At 43.5% G+C, this 23060-nt stretch overlaps 1 protein-coding gene and 2 pseudogenes across 4 annotated transcripts in view; 1 reads left to right on the top strand and 2 right to left on the bottom strand.

The window, feature by feature from the left end:
• Positions 1-3199: 3199 nt before the first annotated feature.
• LOC132437683 (thyroid receptor-interacting protein 11-like) lies at positions 3200-7343 on the bottom strand (annotated as a pseudogene).
• A 243-nt stretch (positions 7344-7586) lies between these two features.
• Positions 7587-8359, bottom strand: LOC132437682 (thyroid receptor-interacting protein 11 pseudogene; annotated as a pseudogene).
• Positions 8360-9512: 1153 nt separating this feature from the next.
• Positions 9513-23060, top strand: part of ARHGAP17 (Rho GTPase activating protein 17) — an 88923-nt gene continuing 75375 nt past the window's right edge. For all 4 annotated transcript variants that reach the window (XM_060031940.2, XM_060031938.2, XM_060031936.2 and 1 more), the window contains exon 1: positions 9513-9667. In XM_060031940.2, coding sequence (XP_059887923.1) covers positions 9615-9667 — 53 coding nt within the window. In that variant the 5' untranslated portion in view covers positions 9513-9614. The remainder of the gene's footprint in view (positions 9668-23060) is intronic.

Here is a 23060-nt window from a genome sequence, read left to right as displayed (position 1 = left end):
CTCCCAAGCCCCTACTTGTTCACTCTGTTCCAAGTGTAATCCCCCACATGGCCCTGCTTGGTGAGTGGTGTCCTCTCTTGGGCTGTGGGTAAATGTGACTTGTAAACTGCTGTTCATCCCATCTTTCAGTGTAGAACGTCGTGTGTTCAGCCAATCCCATTAGTTTACGGAGGGAATCTCTCACTGATGGATTGAAGAATAGGTGAGTAAGACAATTGGCGTCACAAACAGGATGGTCTAACCTCAGCTGAGGACAGTTGGTCAGCTTTAACTACCAGCTCCTTTGCTACTTAACTGGTTTGTAAGGTAGCAGTTACTATCTGGGATGTAAGTACCAGTTGCTGGCCAGCTTGGGCTTTAGCTCCTGTTCTGTTATTTCAAATGGATGTTGCCATCTCTTCGCACCCTAATGTCTCATGCTTGCCAACAAGGCAAAAACTATTGTTCATTGACCGTATCCCAGATTGAGGTACCATCAAGGGTGCCTTGTATGTGATACGTGGTCTCTGAGGCTCCTACCTGAGACCAGTGACAACATAATGTCCTAACTGGTGGGTGTTTGAGTTCCACTGACTGGGCATGGGCTAGCTCTTTGGTCATTGTGTCTAGCCTGATAACCATCACTGGCTGCTTGGGGCAGCCATAGAGACTCTGTTTGGGAAGGTAACCCCCACCGCCACCCCCCCGCCAACCACAGTCCTGGGGATGACCCCTTGTGTTGTTTGCAGAAAGGAAGGAGGCCATGACCCCAGGAAGATTTAAGAATGGCCCCTTGGTTGCCTCCTGAGTCATTGCTGTTCAGGCAAAAGTAGTGACCTTGTCCATCTCTCCTGTGCTGCATCTTCCCTTGGAGCAAGTTGTGTGCTCTCCTTACTCCTAACGGTTTTGAGGTGCACATCCATGGCAGCCCATGGCCCGAGAACTGATGAAAAAAACAAAAGTGGGGGAAGGGCTTCCCTGGTGGCGCAGTGGTTGAGAGTCCGCCTGCCAATGCGGGGGCGCGGGTTCGTGCCCCGGTCCGGGAAGATCCCACATGCCGCGGAGCGGCTGGGCCCGTGAGCCATGGCTGCTGAGCCTGCGTGTCCAGAGCCAGTGCTCCGCAGCGGGAGAGGCCGCGACAGTGAGAGGCCCACATACTGCAGAAAAAAAAAAAAAAGTGGGAGGAAGGGGCATGGCAGGGCCCTTCACGGTGTGCTGCGCCTGCTGATTCTCTAGATCTATAGGCATAAAAACTTCCTCCAGGACAGTCATTTCTATATCTTTGTCTTACTATACCTGATTAAAACAAATCCTGGGTACCCTTGAAATACCTGGGATCCCACTAAATTTAAATATGGTAAATATTTTGCTATTATAGATTTGGCTACTAGGTTCCATTCAATGCCTATTTCAACATTCTCTCAGCCTGTTTGCCTTCACCTCCAAAGGGGCACAATACACTTTTACCTTGTTACCCACAGGGTAACTAAACAGCTCTGCTATCACACACTACCTTTGCAGACAAGATCTTAAATGCACCCACCTTTCTCCAGGAGTACAGGTATGACATTACCTCCTTTGCAGACGTTTGTTTGACACACTTGTTAAGGATACACGAGTCCACCATCTTTTAGTTCTGTCTGGGTTCTGGAGGCAACGTACTCCTGGTTTACAAATTTTACTTAAGCCCATTTATGCTGTTACTTTTAAATGAGCCCACCTTGAGTGGGGGTCCCTCCAACAAGAGGCTCTAGAATCTGTCTAAATTAAAATCAACAGGCACTCCCCTTAGTGCCCTCAGAGACTCCTTCAGTGAAGTGGCTTTAGCAACTTCCCCTCCTGCTTCCTGGAGTCTCTGGACTGCTTATGATGTCTGTAAGTTGTCCTTGGGCTTCTGATGCAAGAAACTGCCCTCCTTGGCCCTGCATCACATACCATCAGAGCAGGAATTTCTGGCCATGCACTGGGCTCTTCTGGAAATAGAGTCTCTCCCAAACCCCAAGCTTCCATACCCAACTGCCCATTATTCCTTGAGTCATGGAAGCAACACTCCCACAAGCTCAGTAGGGTTATCAAAGACTCCTTGCTACAGGGTGGAGCCAAACCTAAGCCCTCTAGCACATCCTACCTGTAGGTGGGTATGGCCTCCCGTCATCAGTCCATTGCCAGATACCATGGAGCTGGAAGATGTTCCCCTCCCCCAGACCCTTTGGGATCAACCAAGTGAACATCAATGAGTTCATATACTTTATGATGTTGAGGACCACGTCTCCCTCTTGGTCAAGTGCCAACTTCACTGCCTGGGGAAGGACTTCACCTACTCCTTAGAATTCTCAGTCATCACCAAGGTTTAAATTGATGTCAAGCTATCAGAGAGTCAATTGTGGTATAAAGCCGTGAAATCAAGATTCACTATTAAGCGTTGCCTTGACATCTGGCAAAATTAGAGAATAATATGCTCCGATATACATAAATCTGCATATATTTCTAAAAGGCCTGAGAGAATACAGATCACCAATGGAGTGGTTTCCCAGGCAATGAAAAGAGGAGTGGGACTTAGCCAGGAAAAGTGAATTTTAGTCTTTTTTTTTATTATTCAAACAGAAAGTCACAAAAATTATAATCATCCTCATCACGAACTTTCATTCTTAAAAATGTTATGCCTCTTGTACTTTTGGGCTGTTCACCCTTTTTCTTATATGAAGAGCATGCACTTGTGTATTCTATCATTTTGAACATTAACGCAAGTTAGTGTTTTAATTCCCCAAGATCTGCATAAGTACCTGCTCCTTGTAAAACATGAAAGCATTACAAAAACCATTTGAAGCGTCCCTTGATCAGCCTTCAACCCCACTCATGCCCTTTCTCACAAGAAGTAACCACTGTCTGAAGGTGGGTCAATATCTTTGAAGTCCTTAAAACACACTTTTTTTTAAGTATTCGTATTTTTATCAAGCAAAGTCAAAATACATGCCTTTTTCAGTGACTTGGTTTCTTAAAAGTGCCATGTTGTCTCTGGCTGAAGAATCATCTATGGCTTTGAAAGGTCTTTCCGCACAACTCCAGCCCTCTTGCCAGGTGACAGCAGCAAAGATGTATATGTGGGCAAAACATCAGTAACAGCATTTAAAAGAAGATGCCCAGGGCTTCCCTGGTGGCGCAGCGGTTGGGAGTCCGCCTGCCGATGCAGGGGACATGGGTTCGTGTCCCGGTCCGGGAAGATCCCACATGCCGCGGAGCGGCTGGGCCCGTGAGCCATGGCCGCTGAGCCTGCGCATCCGGAGCCTGTGCTCCGCAACGGGAGAGGTCACGGCAGTGAGAGGCCCGCGTACCGCAAAAAAAAAAAAAAAAAAAAAAAAAAAAAAAAAAGATCTATTTCTTCCTTTCTAATACCCAGAATGTTACCCATTATCTGTAGCACTTCATGACGTTGTTGTTTTGGTGTTTGAAAATACCCCAAGAAGACGTTCCTCGTGAGGCTCTTGTCAACTTTTCCTTCTGTGTTACTTAGTAGGTTCATCAGTTTCTTCTGTACATCATCCAGCACTTCCTGTTGGACCTCATTTTGTTTTTTCAGATCTTTAATTTGTTCTTCCTTCAGAGTCAAGGCAGCATTCACTTTCTCCTGATGTCCTTGTGCCGATATTAGTTTTCCTTCTAGATTATCTGCAACTATTTCCATCCATTCTGCGACTACCATCCTCATGTTAGCTTAGCGCTTGTGCATACTACTTTTCTTGTTCTTGGGAAACAGAAAGCTGTAGCCAAATGTCATCTCTCTGCTTTGTGAGAACATTCAGTTGTTCCTTCAACGACTCTATCTGCAAACTGGCTTGCTGATTTGCATTTTCCCTCGCATTGGAAGATAAAAGGAGCTTTTCCTCCAATGCAGTGACTTTCATTCTTAGTTTAGCTGCTCTGTCTTCTGCAGCCAAAGCTTCGCGGTTATGAGACACTTCTGATTCTACTGCGTGCTTATGCGATCTCTCTGGCTCCTGCTTTAAGTGTAGTTCTTTGTCGTGTAAATGTTGAACCTCACTCTGGAGGGCACAGTTTTCTATTTGTTTCTGTTTCAATGCCAACATGGTCTCATTTCTGGCCTGTTGGAACATAACAGTCTTTTCTTGCATTGATGTAACTGCATTTAAAAACTGACTTAATTCCCCTGTCTTGCCGAGTTCTGTTTCTTTCAAAAGATACTCAAAAGCAAGCACCTTCTCCTTCATTGCAACGTATTCCAATTCTTTCTCTCTCCACATCATAGAAAACCACATCTTTGACTTTTGATTTTGTTTCCTCTTCCCTAGATGTTTCTACTAATTTTTCATTTTCCTCTTTTAGTTTACACATATCCAGTTCAAAGTTGACGACTCTCTCCTTCAGGTTGATTACTCCCTGCCTCAAAAGTTCATTTTCACTCACTACATTAGTGAAATTTTCACTTAAAGAAAGTAATTCATCACTTTTTGCTTTGATTAAAAGCTCTTTTTCCTTAAGTAAGTTTTGCAAGTCATCTTGTTTCTCCCGTAGCTGCTTCATTTCTGAATCCATTTGTTCACGTCGTTTTCTTTCTAGTTCTGAACTGTCTGCAATGGAATCAATCTATGATTACCTTCCTGGAGTGCTCTAATGGTTGCATCTTTTTCCTCCGTTAATTTTCTTAACTCTTCTGTCTCTTCTTTGAGCAATTTAGAAGATTCACTCAATCCACCAGGTTTCATTGCCTTCAGAGAGGCTGCTGACTCGGATGTAAGTGATTCATTGGACTGTAGTAAAATAAGGTCAAACAACCCTAACAGAATATCTTTGTATTGCAAAGCTGCTCTAGGCTAAACTGAATTTGCACTACTTGCTTCTCCAAGTTTTTGAGTTTGATTTCATTCCCATCGTAAGTTTGATCAGGTCAGTATAGTTCATCTGTAGTTTAGAATTATTATCATTGTCAACTAAAACCCGTGCCTGAAGTTGTTGAAGCTCTGTCTGAAGATGGGGTGACCCACGCTGCATATTTTATACAGTGGCCATCACGTGCTTTTTCTACTCTTCCATTATCTTAACTTGCTGTTTTAATTTATCACGTTCCTGTAGAAGCTCCTCAGACTGATCCATATTAACACCTCTCACTTCATCACCATTGCTGGACGTTTGCAGTATTGCCAGTAAAGTCTGACACTTCTGAGTCAAAGCATCAGTTTCCATATCTTTTTCTCGAATGATGTGGGACAAATTCTGCATCGTTTCTCTAAACATATCCTGACCACTGCTTTCAAATCTGGTGGAGAGTTTTGTATTTGCATCTTTGAGTTTCATGAGGTCTGCTTCTTTGGCAACAATTATATCCACATCATTCTCAAGTTTTCTCTTTTAAGATTGCTGTTTTCCCTAGTCTTCTCATCTAAAACAGCTAATATTTGTTCTCTTTCCAAAGCAGAGGCTCGCAATCGCTGTTGACTCTGTCCATTATCTTGGTCACTGGAGGAAGCTGAAGATACTTTCATGTGAAGACACAAATCTTTTTGCTGGATAAACTGCGTTAGTTTACCAATCTCACCTTTGGACAGCTGATCAATCTGTTCAGTTAAAAGGGTATTCTTTTCAATTAGAAGTTTAATCTCCAATTTTTGTTCTTTTATTCCTTGTACTGATCTTTCAGTTTCGGCTTTAGATAAGTCATGCTTTTCATTTCCATTTTCTATATTAAGACTCTGAGCTTCTGTTACTTGAAAAGTATCAGAATGTTCTGTTGGCGTGTGCTGGAATTTTTCCAGTGGCTGGGTTTTGATTTGTTCTATTGCATTTTGCAAATTCTCCTTTTCCTCCCCTTTGGCCAAAAAGAGCTGATTGTGTTTAATATTCATTTGCTCATGTTGGTATTTGGGATTTTTCTGTTTCTGCTCTTGTAAAGATTGAAGTAGTTGCATTTTACTCTGGTTTTGATCTTCAATTATCTTTTGATGAGGTTTAACCTCAAGATTATCTTCAACTGTTCTCTCTTGAGATACCTCAGATTCTAGTTCTGTAACAGTGTCTAGAGTTTTAGGGTCAACCATAGGTGCGGTTTGACTGTGTTCTTCCCTCAGTCATTCCAATTCTTCTTTCAGGTGACTATTTTCTTCTTTCATGGATGCAAGCCTTGTATCTTTTTCCTCTATGGTTTGCTGTAAAATTTCGATTTTTCTTAAGGCTTGAGTATATTGATCTAACTCCTCCCAAAGCTGTGAACTTCCTTGAAGTTTTTCAATAAATTTTTTTTTCTCTCTTATGAGTTGTTTCAATTGCTTCTGCTCTTCTAAACTAGATGACAAAATTTCCTTAGTTTCTTTGTGCTCAGCAATCATCTGCTCAATATTCTTTTTGAGTTTTGATATTTCACAGTCTTTCTCTTGACTGAGTTTAATTAAACACTCATGCTCCAGCTGTAAGGCACAGCTGTCTGGGTTATCTGTATTTGACAGTTCTTTAATAGTTTGCTCATACTTCCTTTCTTCCAACAGTCTCTGTTCATCCTGAAAAAATTCTGCTTCTAACTGTCCTTTTTCCATTTTTAAATGAATTAAATTTTCTTTTTGCCCATCTAACTCTTTAGTAATGTTCACTTTATCATCTTCAAGTTAACGAACTCTCTTTTTCTCATATTCTAGATCTTGTTTTACTTTACTGATGATGCTGTCTCCTTCATCTTGTTGTTCTGTTTGCTGATCTTTCATCAAAACCACGTGCATTGTAGTTTTTGGTTTTTGCCTGTGCAACTCTCCTAACTCAGAAATCAGTAATTTCTTTTAAGTAGTACTCTCATTGACTTTTCCTTCTTTGATTTCCCAGTCACATCTTAAATGATGTACTTCTGAATCCGAATCCATGTCTCCTGTAGCTGTTCTTTCAATGAGTTCATATTCATTGCTCAATTTGACAAGTGATCATTGAAGTTCTTCCTTTTCTTTATTTAATAATGAATTTTCTTTTTCTAAAACTTGGACTCATTTTTGAAGTTTCAGGTTCTCTTCCATGAGATCTTTATCCTGCTTTAAGCTACTCAATCGCATTATTTCATTTTCAGCAACAGACAGTGGCTGTTGCTATCCGGACACTTCTTCCAGTGATGTACTCTGTGGAAGAACTTTTTCTTTTTCTGTCACAGCATCACTCCACTTCCTAAGAGAAGGTTGCAACTCACCTTCTTCAGTTCTTTCGTTCATTTCATTTATCTGGTCTTGTTCTCTAATGAAAGCATCCCTTTCCTTTTCTACAGAAGATAATTTTTTTAAAGATATTTTACTCTAATCTCAAGTCCTTTGATTTTTTTTGGTGGAATCTAGTTTTTCAGCTGCTAGGACTTCAATAGCTTTTTGCATATCATGAATCATTCCCTCATAGTCCTTTAATTGTTTCTTTTTTTTTCTTTTCTTTTTTTTTTTGCAGTACACGGGCCTCTCACTGTTGTGGCCTCTCCCATTGCAGAGCACAGGCTCCGGACGCGCAGGCTCAGTGGCCATGGCTCATGGGCCCAGCCGCTCCGTGGCATGTGGGATCTTCCCAGACCGGGGCACAAACCCGCGTCCCCTGCATCGGCAGGCGGACTCTGAACCACTGCGCCACCAGGGAAGCCCCTTTAATTGTTTTTGATGCCTGCGACTTATTTCTGCCAGTTTCTGTTGATGAACTTCCTGCAACACTGCTATTTCAAGTTGATGGTCATCAATTTCCTTATTTAGATTCTGTTCAAATTCCTTGATGGTATTTTGCAGTTTGTAGATTTCATTTACATCAAAGCTATAGATCTAAATGAAATGCTGTAGAAGTTTGAGCAAAATGTCTCCAATGGCTGACATCAGCCTCAAGTCTTAAAACTTCTTTTGACAATCTATTTCTTGTTGTGACCAAATTAGGTCAGCAAAGTCCATATCATCATTCTGGAAACCTAAAGCATGCTGATAGATATCATAACCCACTGAAGAGGGTACACGAGTTGAGGGCACAAGGCCATCCTCAAGATTTACTATCTGGGTGACTGACTGCACCTTTAGCAACTGATCCTTTAGTGCTATCTGCCTTGCTTTAAGAAGTTTGATTTCTACGTCTTTCTGGTGTAATTGATGTCTGTAACTTGCAGTTTGCTGCTTTCGTTGAAGCTCTGAGGTTTCATACTTCTTGTCTACATCACTACAAAGATTCTAAGTCTCTCAGCCTCTGATTTTAAGACTGACTGAGAGTCTTCAACCTCCTCTGTTGTAGAGTCAGGTACTTCTACATTTTCAGCTCCCTTCCTCAGCACATCTTTTGTGAAACTAGAAATGTGGCCTGTGAAAGATGCCACAGTACCACCCACTTGCCCCAGGGAATGGCCTAAGCAGGAGCCAAGGCCACCAAACTAGGAGGACATCAAAGCAGGTCATAGAACTGACCTGGTCCTCTCCGAAAAAAGTGTCCAGCACAGTCGGACAATCCCGCCAAGTGTCACTGCACTGCTGCCAGCGTGAGGTTAAGAATCAAAGCACAGTGAGGGGCTTCTAGGCAATGTGGGCTGCGAGGGCCCCTCAATGGCCACACCTGCCTGGCAACGCCCAGGCCTGGCCTGGGACATAACAAAGGGCCCGTCTCCAGTGACCTGTCCCCTCTCGGGCCTCTGTTCATCCATGACTTCCCAGCGCTGGAGTTGGGCTCTTCTCCTCTCCTTCCGTGATTTTCCCAGTGCCCTGCACCACCTCGGCCCCCTGGACGCGGCCACCATCACAGCCGCACTAAAGGTGCCATCTCTGAGCTCCTGTTCGTAGAAAACACACTTTGCCTCTGATTTTTTTTTTATACGGAATGATATGCAAGGTAGATTTTAATCAATAAAAGAAAAGCAGTACTAGAGTAATACTTTTTGAATAGGAGTAAAATATATTTAATTGCCTTTGACTTTTTTACTAAGTGGCATCACACTGTCCTGCAGCTTGTGAGTTTCACGCAACCATTTTTTTTCTTAAAAAAATCGAGGTAAAATGTACATGGTGACACGCATCCCTCTTAAGAGTACAGATAGGTGCATTTTGACAAATGTCTACACCTGTGCATAAGTACGGCCCTGCTAAAGACTTTGAACATTTCCGTCGTCCCAAAGCTCCTTTTCGGGTCCACCTCGGCCCCCCTCCCTCAGTTAGCCCTGCCCGGGTGTCTAGCCCTGAAGATGAGTTTTGGCGGTTCTTGGACGGAGTCGCACCGTCTACACTCTTTGTGTCTGCTTTGTCCACCGTGTGTTTGAGATCTAGTCTGGGAAGTGAGTTAAGTATCCCTCGGGCGGGCGATCGCTGAGCGAAAGCACGCCGAGGTCCGAGTGGACCGCAGGGCCCTGGGCGGCCGCGCGTCGCGAGGCCCGGGGACCGCCTGCGGGCTGGGAATCGGGCGGCCCCCGGGCCGGGGGCGGAGGCCTGGCTGCGCGCCGCACTGGGCCTGGCGCTCTTCGCCGGACCAGACCCCGCGGGCCCGGCGGGCGGCGCCGCTGGAAGTGACGCGACGAGGGCGGGGCCGCGGGCCTGGGGAGCCGCCGCCGCTGCCGCCGCCGCCTCCGCCTCGGCCGCGAAGCGATGTAGGAGCCGCCAGGCCGTACCCCGTCCCGCCCGGCCTGAGCCCCGCGGGCCGCCGCCGCCGTCGCCATGAAGAAACAGTTCAACCGCATGAAGCAGCTGGCCAACCAGACCGTGGGCAGGCGAGTGCGCCGCGCCGGGCCGCCCGGGGGTTGCGCGGGCCGGGGGCCGGGGGTCACGGACGGGGGCCGGCCGGCTCCTCCGCGGGCCCGGCCGCTCCGGGCCCGGCCGCCGCCCCGTCCGAGGCCGGCGGGGCTCGGGGCCGGGGGCGGCGCCATGCCGCGGCCTGGCGCCCGGCTCTGGGCCGCCGCCTGGCCCCCGGAGACCGGCGGGGCGGGCCGCGCCTCCCTGCTCCCACCCCTCAGGGTCCCCACTGGCCCGCGAAGCATCGCCCTCCGGGGACTGGACCTGTCCCCTGTCTTTCCCACCAGGAGATCGAGCCGGCCCGGGCCGCCGCCTGCGGCTGAAACTCCGATCAGTGGTGTGTCCGAGGCTGCGGGGCTTGGGGCGGCATTCTCAGCCTTTCCGGGTCGCCCAGCTGCCGCAAAGCCTAGCTTACAAGTGTATGGTGGCAGTAAAGAAGTAAAGGGTCATTAAAGCCCAGCGGATCTGCCTAGTGAGTTTCAGAACGCTCTTTGAGAGAATTTAGAGGTGGTGCCGTCTCCAGACCAGGGGCGAATATGAACGGGATGGCTTGACATTTAATAAGTTGGAATTGGGAGAAAAGGATTCTGGAAACGCCTAGTGCCAATTTAAAAGGAAATTACTTTTTTTTTTTTTTTAAAGCCTTTCTCACTTTGGATTTGGAAGCACATCCTGCACGATATTTCTTTGGGATTCCTCGACTGCTTGACAAGCATTGATTCTGTAATGACAGAATAGACTAGAGTTTGTAGATGACCGGGCTGTTGGAACAGGACTGGTTTGTGGTTTTGAGAGCTTCTGGAGGTGATTGTCATGTGCTGTTTTATCTGGGGCGAATATTTCAAGGTCTTCCAGGGCAAGTTAGCTGTATGGTACGGATTTTGCTGTTTATTCTGGGAAGAGATATGAAAGTGGGAATTTTTCACAGCTTTTGCTTCTTCTTTCGGCAGTTGAGTCAAAGGCGGAGTTTGGTTTGGCCGGAGCACGTGGGACACTTCTTTTTTTGTGTGTGTATGAAAATACTTTTACTTCCTCTTGCGTTTTCTAAATTTGCTCTTTACTGTTTCGTTTCCCTCAACTTTCTGCTTAGTTTTGTTGTTTAATTTTTTTTGGTACCCCACCCTGTTAGCTTGGTGTGCATTTATCCTATTTCCAGAGTTAATTCCTGTCTAGGCTAAAGCCTAGGTGTGCCTGCTTTTCTGTTATTTGTGGGAGAATGATAGAAATAATGCTGAGAGAGAGGAAGGTAGACAGAGTATTAGTGACGGCTAATGTTTCAACCAAGAATCTGTAAATGAATTACAAGATAATTTCTGTGAATTTTCTGCCCCTCCTAGCGTTCTCAGTAACGTGAATTGTGGAATCAGTACTTAGTGAGTGTCAAAGTGTATTTGTCAGATAGTCATTTTGGCCTGTTTGTACATTGTATCAGGCAAGTGATTTTTTTTTTTTTTTAAACAAATTTCTGAGGCTTTAAAAGCTACAGAGCCGTTCAGGGAAGCTGTTCAGGGTGTCTCTGGCCCCTGCTTCCTCTGTAGCAGCTACTCTCTTTACACTTTTAAATTCCAGCCATACTTGCCTACTTTCAGTTTCCAGAGGAGGCTGTGCTTTCTTATGTTTTAGCCTCTACCTGGAACTCTGGGAAGCCTCTTTCATCACACCTGCCCTAGGCCACCTCCTGCTCAACCTTCAGGTCTCCTCATAAAGATCTCTGCCTCTAAAAGGCCTTCCCTGATGCTCCAGCATAAATTGGATGTCCCTCCTTGGTGCTTTCATAATTCCACGTAGCACCTGTTTTTGCATAATGTAATTGCCTCTTTACTTGCCAGCGTTCTCCATTAGACTAAACACTTTAAGAGTTTTTGCCCATTCTTCTTTGATTCCCAGGGACTGCTGTGGTTCCTATAACATGGTACATACTCAGTAAATATTGTTAAACGAATGTAAATCCAGTTCTCACTAGATTGCCCTGGTGGTGTGGGCCCAAGTATGGGAAAATGAGAATTGGATGGAGTAAGTGGTGTGACTCATCCTAGGACTATAATTCTGGCCCTGACCTTTGACTCTGTTTGAAAATCTTTATTGCTTGATGCAGTGGAAGCTGCAGCTATTACAGAGCTATTAAGGGTATGACAATTATGCACCGAAAGTCAAACTGTTTTTACTGGGGAACCTGTTGCTTTACTGCTATTGATTTCCTAGATATATCTGTATTTTTTTTTCCACTTAAGTAATTGTAAAGGACTAGGGAGAGAAAATGGAGGTAGGAGAGAGCCTAGAATTGTTATTGGGCAGAAGCAGAGGGTTGGTGGGCACCAGAATCAGGCTTCTGGTCATATTTGGGTCAAAACAAAGGCTAAAAAGCACACACGCACTAATGAATGAAGTTATCTGTGTGAATGGCTTGCCCATAGTGTGTACTATCAGTTTGTAGAGTTCTAGGTGGTGTCTTGTGATGAAGTATTCTCTTCGCAAAATGAGGAACTTGTGAGTAACCCCACAGTGAGGTTCCATGGGATGGACATGTGGGAGAATTAGTAATGGCTGGAAGGAGTGAGTTCTCATGATGCAATTTGCTTACAAGGGGTAGATGAGTCTGTTTCAGAAGATGGTTTGTGTCCCATAGGGTCAAGGCTTAAGAGGTGTTCTCCTGATATGGGTGTCCCAAATGAGAGAATGAGGATGGTTCCTTTCGTCCCCCTGACTTTTGTTGATTCATCCATTCAACAGACACTTGTTGGCCCGAACTGTGTGCCAGTGTGTGAGGTATTAAAGAGTCAAAAGTGAATACGACACAGTTTCTGCCCTGAAGGAGCTCAGTAGATTTGTGGAAGAGATAGGCAAGCAAAGAAATAATTATCTACCCTGAGCTCAGTGCTTATAGAAGGGTGGCTAGTGCCAGTTCTTATTGGATGGAGAGAGGTAACCAAAAAACAGGAGAAAGTTTGAGCGAAGCCTTTGTTTCCATCTTTGAGCACTTCTTTCAAATTTCTCTAATATTGATGAGGTCTCTTTTGATTGTAAGAAAACCCAAATCAAACTGCTATAAGCGAACATGGGAATTTCTAGGCTTACATGTGCCCAAAGGATCCAAAAGGAGTATGGCTGCAGGTTGGTCTGGATCCAGGGCTTCCACTCTTTAGACAAGCTGTGTCCACAAGGAGAACCCCCAGCCCCACCCCCTTCTTCCAGTCTCGTCCCAGAGGGACAGAATATTTTTCTTCCAGTCACTGTTGCCAAAGACCCAAGATGGACTCTGAGTGCTTCTGACTGGGTCCCATGCTTTTCCCTGGAAATGGGTATGGAGTAAACCCTGTCTGAACAACAGGGACTGAGAGTTGGGGAAACCGGGGCGCTGGTCAGGAAACAAGAAACATCATGTCGTGTCTTTTGTAGTCCTGCTAAGAAAGATATTTTGTTGTTTGGAAATCCTTGATGCAGATAATGCAGTGGATGCAGGTGGTGATTTTGGGGAGGTGATGCCCTGCATGGAGGAAGCTGTACACAGGATGAGGAACTTGAGGACAGTTTAGTTATGAGGTCGAAGTGTCCAGGAGAAAAGGAAGCTGAAGGACTAACCAGGAGAGTTATTACCTAGGTGAGGCTCTGGGAGGGAGTGTCTCATTGGGCGTGGGTTTCTGCCTTGATTGAAGTGCTCCCTGGAGGTTCAAATGCTTTCCCAGATAGTTGGCTTTAGATAAGCCAAGTTTACAGACTCAAATGCCTAGAGGGGCCAGACTAGTAAAATAAATGAGTGACTGAGGCCAGGTAAGGGTTGGGGGCGTGCCCACCCCCCCCCCCGCCATGATCTCACCAAAGGGGCATGTGGGATTATGGCCCCAGAGTGACTCAATCTTTGTAGCTTTCCAGAAAAGCCTGAAATCTGGATTTTAATGAAGGTTAGATGGCATTTAGCGCAAAGGAGACAATCACCGTGATACTGTGCGGGGCTAAACAAAATATATCGGTGACCAGATTTGGTGTGTGGGCCACCAGGTGGCAGTTGCTTGTCTAGAAGGACCTGGAGGTTCAGAATCCCTATGATTATTTTTCTTTTTTTCCCTGTACCTTACCCTGATATTACTGCATTCTCAGTTCTTTGGATTTGTTGAAGAGCTCATTCTTTCCTTTACCTTTAAAAGATTTGATAGTACTAATCATCAACTTTTCTCTAGTTGGTTTAGTTTGCCAAATGCTGTACCAGACCACCTGGCTTGGTTCTCACCTACTGGCAATGATCATTTCTATTCTAGAAAGGGGGAAAATGACTTGCCATGATCGCACAGCTACTAAGTGGCCGAGGCACGACTTGGGTCCAGGGCTTCTGACTCTGGATCCCATGTGCTTCCGACTACAGAATTTGGGCTGCCTTTTCACCAGGGAAGGATTAATGTTTATTAAAAGCTTTTGGTGCTTGTTAAGCCGCTGGGCTCAGTACTTTGCATAAATTATCTCACCACATTCTTGCAGCAGCTCTAAGAGGCAATGTTATTTGTTCCTGATTTAATGATGAGGCAGCCAGAACTCGGAGAGGTCATCAGGCTAGTAAATGACAGAGCTGTGCATTCAAACCCAGGTTTCTGATTCCAAAGCAGCTATAAATCTCCACGTGGGCAACTCTTATGTGAAAAACCTGTTGTTTGAGTCGTGAGTGATGCCTTCGTAAAATCCTGAAGGCTGAGAGTTGGATGTTGCTCTAGTCCAGTGGCTCTTACCAAGGTATGGTTTTGCCCCCCCAGGGGACATTTGGCAATGTCCAGAGACATTTTTTGATTGTTGTGACTTGACTGGGGGAGGGGTAGATAGAGGCCAGGGAGGCTTCTGAATATGCTGCAATGCACCTGACAGCCTCACAGTCCAGGCTTATCTGGTCCCAAATGCCAAGGCTGCTGAGGTTGAGAAACCCTGTTCTAGTCCTTCCAGGGTCTGGACGTCTGAATTATCAAAACCAAAGCTCCACACTGCTTGCTTGCAGGCCAGAGATGTGTTCTCTTTGGCCTATTCAGTATTTATTTATTTTTTTACAATCATTGGCTCATATTTAAAAATGAGAAGTTTTCACATGAAAACCTGGATTTCCAGCTGCTTCTAAAATCTCGGAAGACCTGGCAGTGCCTAGCATCCCTCCCGAGCACTGGCATCAGGAGCTCAGCAGCAGCTGTCCCATCTGGGTGGGGCATGAGCCGTCCAGTCCCTACCTGGCTTGTTTTATTCTGTTACGTTCTTTGCTGACCCTCCCTGAAGGGCACAGGTATCTAATGACCTTCTACTCCAGGCAGGCAGCACTAATTCTCAAGGTGAGTCAAATACCCCTTACCCCCGCACACCCCAGAGCAGTCCTCTGGTGCCACATTGAATCCATCTTGTCTCTCTTCCATGAGACAGCCCTTCCTATGTTTGACAGTACAGACCATACCCTTACTTTTGCCAGCATCACATTCTACATCCCTTGCCTACTCTGCTGCCTCATTTTACTCACACTGATTTCCTCTGAACAGTAATTCTGAGAAAGGGGAGGTAGCTGTGCTCTGCTTCAGTCTGAGTGGATTCCATCCAGTCTCTGCATAGAGTGGGGGTGGAAAGGAGTCCGGTGTCTTTGCAGCTTCTTCTGAATCTGATCTTCTGTGGCCTTGTTATGTACTTTACATATTGTGAAATCCTAGAATAGCAAACAGGTTATTTATAGGTGAGTGAAAACCCATTGTTCACTGAAAAAAAAAAACAGCCCTAAAAGGATGTGGCCATAAGCATCATTTTCACATATCATATGGAGTATGTGAACGCAGCATGTTACTCTAATATGGAATTACCTTGGTGCCAGTGATTGCCAGTGTGTGCATGGCAGGACCCCCTCCCCCACCCCGGGAATCAGCACTGGGGTATAGGGTCCTAGAGTCAGCATGTGCTCTACGCGTTCTTATCAGACTGGGATGGTTTTGCTTATATCATTCTATTTCTGTTTCTCAAATGTAGGTAGATGCCATTATAATTAATCCAGTATAAATCCATTTAAAAATATTATTACACTTCTATCTGCTTTGTGTATTGTTTTCTTAAACGCAGATAGTAAAAGTATAACAGGCCCATGGTCCTTTATCTATAACCCCTGGGATCAGATGAGTTTCAGAACTCAGAATTTTTCAGATTTTAAAGAAAATTAGGTACTTCCCTGGTGGCACAGTGGTTAAGAATCCACCTGCCAATGCGGGGGACACGGGTTCGAGCCCTGGTCTGGGAAGCTCCCACATGCCACAGAGCAACTAAGCCCGTGCGCCACGACTACTAAGCCTGCGCTCTAGAGCCCACGAGCCACAACTGCTGAAGCCCGCGAGCCACAACTACTGAAGCCCACGAGCCACAACTACTGAAGCCCACGAGCCACAACTACTGAAGCCCGTGCACCTAGAGCCCGTGCTCTGCAGCAAGAGAAGCCACCACAATGAGAAGCCCATGCACCGCAACGAAGAGTAGCCCCTGCTCACCGCAACTAGAGAAAGCCCGCGCCCAGCAGTGAAGACCCAATGCAGCCATAAATAAATAAAATAAAATAAATAATTAAAAAGAAAAGAAAAGTAATAATGCATATATGCTGTTATGTAATATCTCCAGTAGGGTCTGGGGCAGCAGCCTGTAATCATCATACATGTTATTATTTCCATAGCAAAATATATGAATGTATTTCACACTAAATGGAATCCTTAAAGATTAAAAATAGCTTCATGTTAGCTTAGGTCAAGTTATGTTGCCAAATGAGCTACAAAAAACTTTTTTTTTTTTTTATTTCAAAGTGATAGATAAGGGATTATGGACCTGTAATGTTCCTGGTGAGAGAGTCTGAACTTTTGCTTTACATAATGTCTCCCATATTGCAAAAAGTTGGAAACCACAATCATACTTTGTAAGCAGGGGTCGCAAATTCAAGTGCCAGGGCAATTAAAAGTAATAAGTGGGCTTCCCTGGTGGCGCAGTGGTTGAGAGTTCGCCTGCCGATGCAGGGGACACGGGTTCGTGCCCCGGTCCGGGAAGATCCCACATGCCGCGGAGCGGCTGGGCCCGTGAGCCATGGCCGCTGAGCCTGCGCATCCGGAGCCTGTGCTCCGCAACGGGAGAGGCCACAACAGTGAGAGGCCCACGTACCGCAAAAAAAAAAAAGTAGTAAGTGAAGTAGGAGATAGGTTCAAGGCAATAGGGGATGATGAGGACTGCAGTGAATTAGTGAGTACATGTTCATTTAAAGGGGAGAGTTGCTCTCAGCTCCAGCCAGTTGTTGCCATGGTGAAATGTGTGTCGTATAGTCACATCTCCTTGTTGCTAATGATATTCCAGAATGCTGATTTCTTGATGTTTAATGTTGGCAACTAAAAAAAAAAAACAAAACACTGCGTAGGCCAAAGAAAATGTATCTTCAAGCTTTATCTGGTCTTGGACTGCCTGCTTTGATATCTAGTTTAGAGACTAATTCTTATGGTATGAAAGTTGGACAGTGGTGTTTTGGTAATGAACTTCTTCACTTCTTCTTAAGTTGGAGACCAAACATTTGTTCTGTCATCATTCATCATACTTAATGCACATGTTATATATGTTTTGAGTGTAAAATTCATAATAAAAGTGAAACATTAAGAAGTTGATAGACATTTTATTTTAGAATTGCCTTACTTTCCAGCCAGTGGGAAGTTTTCTTTTTCATCTATGAATCTGAAACTTTAAAGTTTTTAATCTTGGGAAAGGGGATGAAAGCCCTAAGTTAAAATAGGAGCCTCTTTTTAAGTTAAGGGAGTTAATGGAGATTAGGCCATATGCCTCTACCGTTCCAGGACTGTAGTGACCCGAAGACATTGCCCATCTGCCCTTGTATTCGGACAAGGAAGTGCCCTTCATGTCCTCTCTTCTGAGGCCATTCCGCCTGGGTGATCTCAGCCCCATAACTGCCACCACCTGGCTGATGCCTCAGTTTTATTCCTCTGGCCCTGGCATCTCTTCATCTCTAGATTGAACGTCTCCACTTAAATGTCCTGCTAACACCAAACTCATGAACTTCATCCTGAAATTGGCCTCCTTTCTCTGGATCCCCTAGTCTATGCGTTGGCAAACTTTGGCCTGCAGGCCAAATCCTGTCTACCTTCTGCTTTGTAAAAAAGGTTTATTGGAATGTAGCCATGGGCTGATGCAGCAGAACTAAGTAGTTTTAACAGTGCCTTCTAACAAGATAGCGCTATCATTTCACTTGCAGCACAGCAAGTAATGTTGCATGGCAACGCATGTCACTGTGCGCGACATGATGAATGCCATGTCTCACCGTCACCCTAGTAGCACTAGACATTGTCTTTTTAAAATTTGCTACTTACTTTAATTTTTTCCACTAAGGTTGAAATGACCATTGTCCCTATATTCATATTTCCTTATATGTTCAAGTTTTCTGTATGTCATTTGTTTATTTAATTGCCATGGAATTAATGTTCAGTTGTCAATTTCACCATTCAGTTACCAGTTCAGCTCAACTGGTAACTATTGAGAACCTGTCTATTGAGAACCTGTCAAATGCTAGCGTCTGGGGTTAAAAACATAACTGGTTCCTAGGAACTTGAGTGGAAAGATGGACATACAAGCAGATAATTTGAATATAGCCAAATGTACCTATTCTAACATTTCAGGTGTTAATAATGAAATGCTAATGCCATATCTTGATTTATTCATATATTTTAATATAAACAAGCTGATATTCTTATTCTCAGATACATTACTTAATGAAAGCAGTTATGGAATCTTGAGAGAGCATGTCTATGACTAGGTGCAGATTTGATATAAGTTTCAGAAGATAAAGCAGATTCTGTTGAAAATCTAACCCTGTGATTTATATAAGAAACTGCTTTTGAGTAGGTAGAGCCTATTTGTAGCAAATGATGTGAAAACAATATTCAGTTCACCTCAGCCCTCCAGGTTGTAAGACTTGTTTCCTGTGTCCTAATATTTCACATTAATTACCGCTTATTGATTATTTGCATAGGCCACTTCCTTTTAATTAGTCCTAAGATGTTTCTCTTCCTCTCCTTTCCCTCGGTTCTTTTTTAGGTGTCTTATCAGAGATACCTTTTGATCTAGCAGTCAATTTGATCTCCCCTTTAATGTTTCATTAGCATTTCTTCTATGGTTTCTCGGTGTTCTTCCACATGGGTTAGCCAAGTTTATGTTTCCTAAAGAGTTTAAATGATAAATTGTAGACTAAGTAAACAGGTGCTCAAATGAATACAAATATTTAAATATATAAATGTTCAGAACTGACAGAAATTCTTGTATGCAACTACCAGCTACCTGTCACCTATCAGCGTGAACATTTACACATCTACCAGCTTGGATTTCATGTGGTCATTGGATACTTTCAGATGCATGGGCTGGAGTGGCCACTTAAACCCATGCCCAGCTGTACCTTGGGGAGATACACCAGAGTATTTCTACTTCACTAGCTACAGTGAGTGCTAGGATAGATGGAGCATGGACTCAGGCATGGGGGCTCTGAGATATGCTTTCGGCTCAGTGAAGGCACCTCTGACATGTGACACTTTAGCAATCTCGATAACAGGCAGGCAGGAATGACAGGTGATTAAGAATTCCAAGAGGGAAGAAAAATTCTTAGGGGAAACCTAAAACCCTGAAAATGTATCCTTTAACTTAATATTTTTTTGTCTATAAATTGGAAAAAGACAACTATATCTGACTCTTAACAGTGGAAAAACTCTATCCAGCTCTTATTTTCGAATTAGATATTGAAAGGTTATTAGGTAGTGAAAAGTTGTGTGTGGATCCACATGTTCTCAAGTCCGGAATGACTGTGGTATTTAAATTCACAAACCCCTGGATGCATTTCCATCCAGTTGGAGGAGCAAGTTGGTTCCTCAAAGCTTTAAGAAGTCTTAAAACCAGTATATTCAATTTTCTTTGCCTCGTGTAGCAAAGATGGCCATCTTCCCCCTAATAGACAATTTTGCTGTACATTGAAAGTCTATTGAGTCATCATATTTAACAGTGTAACTTTTAGTTTCTTTAATTTTCATTATACTTGTTCATCCCCTCTTATAACCTTTTCAATAATCTCACTGCTTTTGCGTTTTTGGACATGCTAGGATTAATAATAATCCCCAAACAATCCCAAGGTGGCAGGACTAAAATACATGATCACCCATGACCATGAACACCAACTTTTTGGAGTCGGGCAGTATTGATTGGCTTTTGTTCTCCTCTGTGGAAGACCAACATTAGAAAGGCTTCTGTTCCAGTTTTGGGGGGATCATGGTTTGAGGACTACTGCAGTGGAACTGGGGAGCCCTTACATGCAGAATGTTGAAAAAATTAAGTGGGTGCTTTAGGAAGACAAGTCTGGCAGCAGGTGGAGTTAGGATTGCAGAAGAAGGAAAAGAGGAGAAGGTGAAAGGAGGCTAGCTAGGAAACTATGGCCACAGGCTGAGAGAGGTGATGGCAGCCAGAACTAAGACAAGGGCATTGGAGGTTGACTTGAAAACATACTTAACACCATGATGTTTGTGGTGAAGAGAAAAGGTGTATGATTCGGTGTTATTTACAGAAATAGGTAACACCATGATTCTTCACTTTTCCATTGTTTTATAATGCTTCTCTTTTTTTAAGCATATAATTCATATATCTGCTTTTTTAGCTGGGCTTTCTATTCCATTGATTTATGGCTTTAGTGTGTGTGTATGTATGTGCACACCAGTACCACACTGTTTTACTAACTGTTGATCTGTAATGTGTTTTAAATCTGGTAGAGCTGGTTCCCTTCAACTCTTCTGTTTCAGTTATTCTTTCCTGTTTCTGTCAAAAAATGAATTTTGGTGTCACTTCTTTTCTAGTTCCTAGAAAAATTCATTTAGGATTTCGATTAATTTGGAGCTCACTTATCCAGGTAATATTTATTGGGTGCCTGCTATGGGCTAGGTCCTGAGGATACAGAAATAACTAAAACCGAGGAACTATGGTCTAGTAAACCTGTGAACTAGACCCTGGGGAGAATTGGTGTCTTTACAGTATGAGTGTTGGCACATCTCTTGATAGACACAAAGCTTTTATGTGTTTCCTAAATATTTTGCGGCTGTTGTTCTTGTTGAGACTAGTGCCTAATTAGTGTAATTGGTAAACATGGGTGATATTGATGTTTGTATATACTTGTTTACTTTACAACTTCTTTAGCTACAATTGATAATTTTGTTACTTCTTTGACTTTTCTGTGTATACAATATTATCTGTGTTATGTTTCTATTCTTTTGCTATTATTCAATGATTTCTTTTTCTTCCCTGATTTAATTGGTTAGACTCTCCAAAATAATGTTTAGCCTTATAATTGTTTATAGCAATATTGTATAAAGGGCATGTGATTGCACCCCTATTGGGCATTCCAGAAACATGATAAGGAATGCTTAAATCCTGCTAAAATGCAAATGTCTTCATCTGAATGGTACCCAGTGGAAACCAGCCAGCATTTGCCCTCTCTTTTTTGAGCCGCATACCTTTTAGTATGTCTGATGAGCCTTTATTCTGTGTCTTAGTCATAAGATTGACAGGTGACCTTAAGGGCAGAATGCTGACTTGTAGTGGCCCAACTGTATGGAGGAAACAATTGCCATACACTTGGGCTGAGGAAGGACTTAAAAGAAAAAGTTGAGAAATGGGGAGAGGAGTTTCAGTGGAGCATATGTGACTTGTCAAGTGGTCAGCAGGTCACAGGGCGATGGACTTAATTGTAGTCTGTGAATATTAGAGCAGTCTTTAGGAATAGAAACCTTGCTACCCGTAGATTTTGATGGAGCTTCTAACAGTCCTCTCCCCAGAAAAAAATCTCCGCAAACACATACTTGCATATAACTTCATGGACTTCACAGACATCCTCAAGCCCATGGATTAAAGAAAACCTATCTATATGGTCTGCGGCTCAAGAAGCCTACTGGTTATTGGAGAGATGCTGGGCTGCAGTTCCTGGGCTGTGAACTGGTCTTAATGTACAGATGGGTCCCTCACGTGTCTGTCTGTGTGTGGTGTTCTGCTAGTCTCCAAAATATACACTCAAGGTCTCTCTGAGAGCCTTCCCCACAAAAAAACAGAAATCTGGTTCTCTTAATGATGAGATGTGGTGAGCACATCAAATTACTTTCCCTTAATATAAATCAGCTTGTTGGGCAGTTTGTTAATTTAGTTATGTTTTCAAAACTTTTAGATGAGGGCTTAAGGAAACTAACATTGCTTTAGGGCAGTTGGGGTATGGTAAGAGGTAGGCTGGACTCCAGTCTGAGGGAGAGCCTGTCTATGCTGTTCACTAGCTCTCTTTCTCTGACCTTTGCCGAATCAGCTTCCCTGCTGTGTTGTCCGCCCAAGAGCAAGCCCTGGTATGTTTAGGAAGTTGGCAGGTGATAAGGACAGTAAGGAAACAGTATGAGACAATAGGTTAGTATTAAGAAAAATAGTCAGGTGAGATTTCACCTCACCACTATATGCCAAGATAAATTACAAACAGGTTAAGAGTTTCATGTAAAAAAGCCATAAAATAAATACAAGGAAATATGGAAATTACTTCATGCTCTGGCTTACAAATGCAGAGAATGAACAATAAAAGATAACCTATAGATTTAACCACATAATAACTAAAATTCTGTCTGTCATAGATCGTCATTAAAATTATGACAAATGATTAACTGGAAAAAATTGAGAGCAGCCACAACAGAGGGTTAATATCCTTAATGTATAAAGCTTTCTTATCGATCACTTTAAAGAACTCTTCTGTCATAAGCAAATCCCATGAACAGAAAGTCACAGGTGAAATACAGATGACCAGTAAATATGTGACTCTTTTTAAAATTACAAGGAATCAAAGAAGCACAAAGCTTCGAGACTCCATTTTTTATTTACCAAATTGGCAAAGTTGAAACTAATGCTGTGTTCCTGCCTTGGTAGAGGTGAGGAAGCCTGTGTCATGCATTGCTGGTGGAAATGCAAAGTGGCTTTCTTTTCCAGAAAGAAATTTGCCATTGTGTTTTAAGACCAACTTCAGTGTCGGGGAGGAGGGATAAACTGGGAGTCTGGGATTGACGTATACACAGTACTATATTTAAGACAGATAAGCAACAAGGACCTACTGTATAGCACAGGGAACTCTGCTCAATATTCTGTAATAACCAAATGGGGAAAGAATTTGAAAAAGAATAGATATACATATATGTATAACTGAATCACTGCTGTACACCTGAAACTGACACAACATTGTAAGTCAGCTGTAGTCCAATATAAAATAAAGATTAAAAAAAAAAAAGGAACCACTTCAAAAGTCTTAGCCCTAATTCTCTGTCCACCACCTGACTGCAGTCTCTTGCT

This window comes from Delphinus delphis, chromosome 15 (genome assembly GCF_949987515.2).
Source record: "Delphinus delphis chromosome 15, mDelDel1.2, whole genome shotgun sequence".
In the NCBI taxonomy this organism is placed as follows: Eukaryota; Metazoa; Chordata; class Mammalia; order Artiodactyla; family Delphinidae; genus Delphinus; species Delphinus delphis.
The sequence above is the reverse complement of the archived record's forward strand: the minus strand, read 5'-3'. Positions and strand labels throughout refer to the sequence as shown.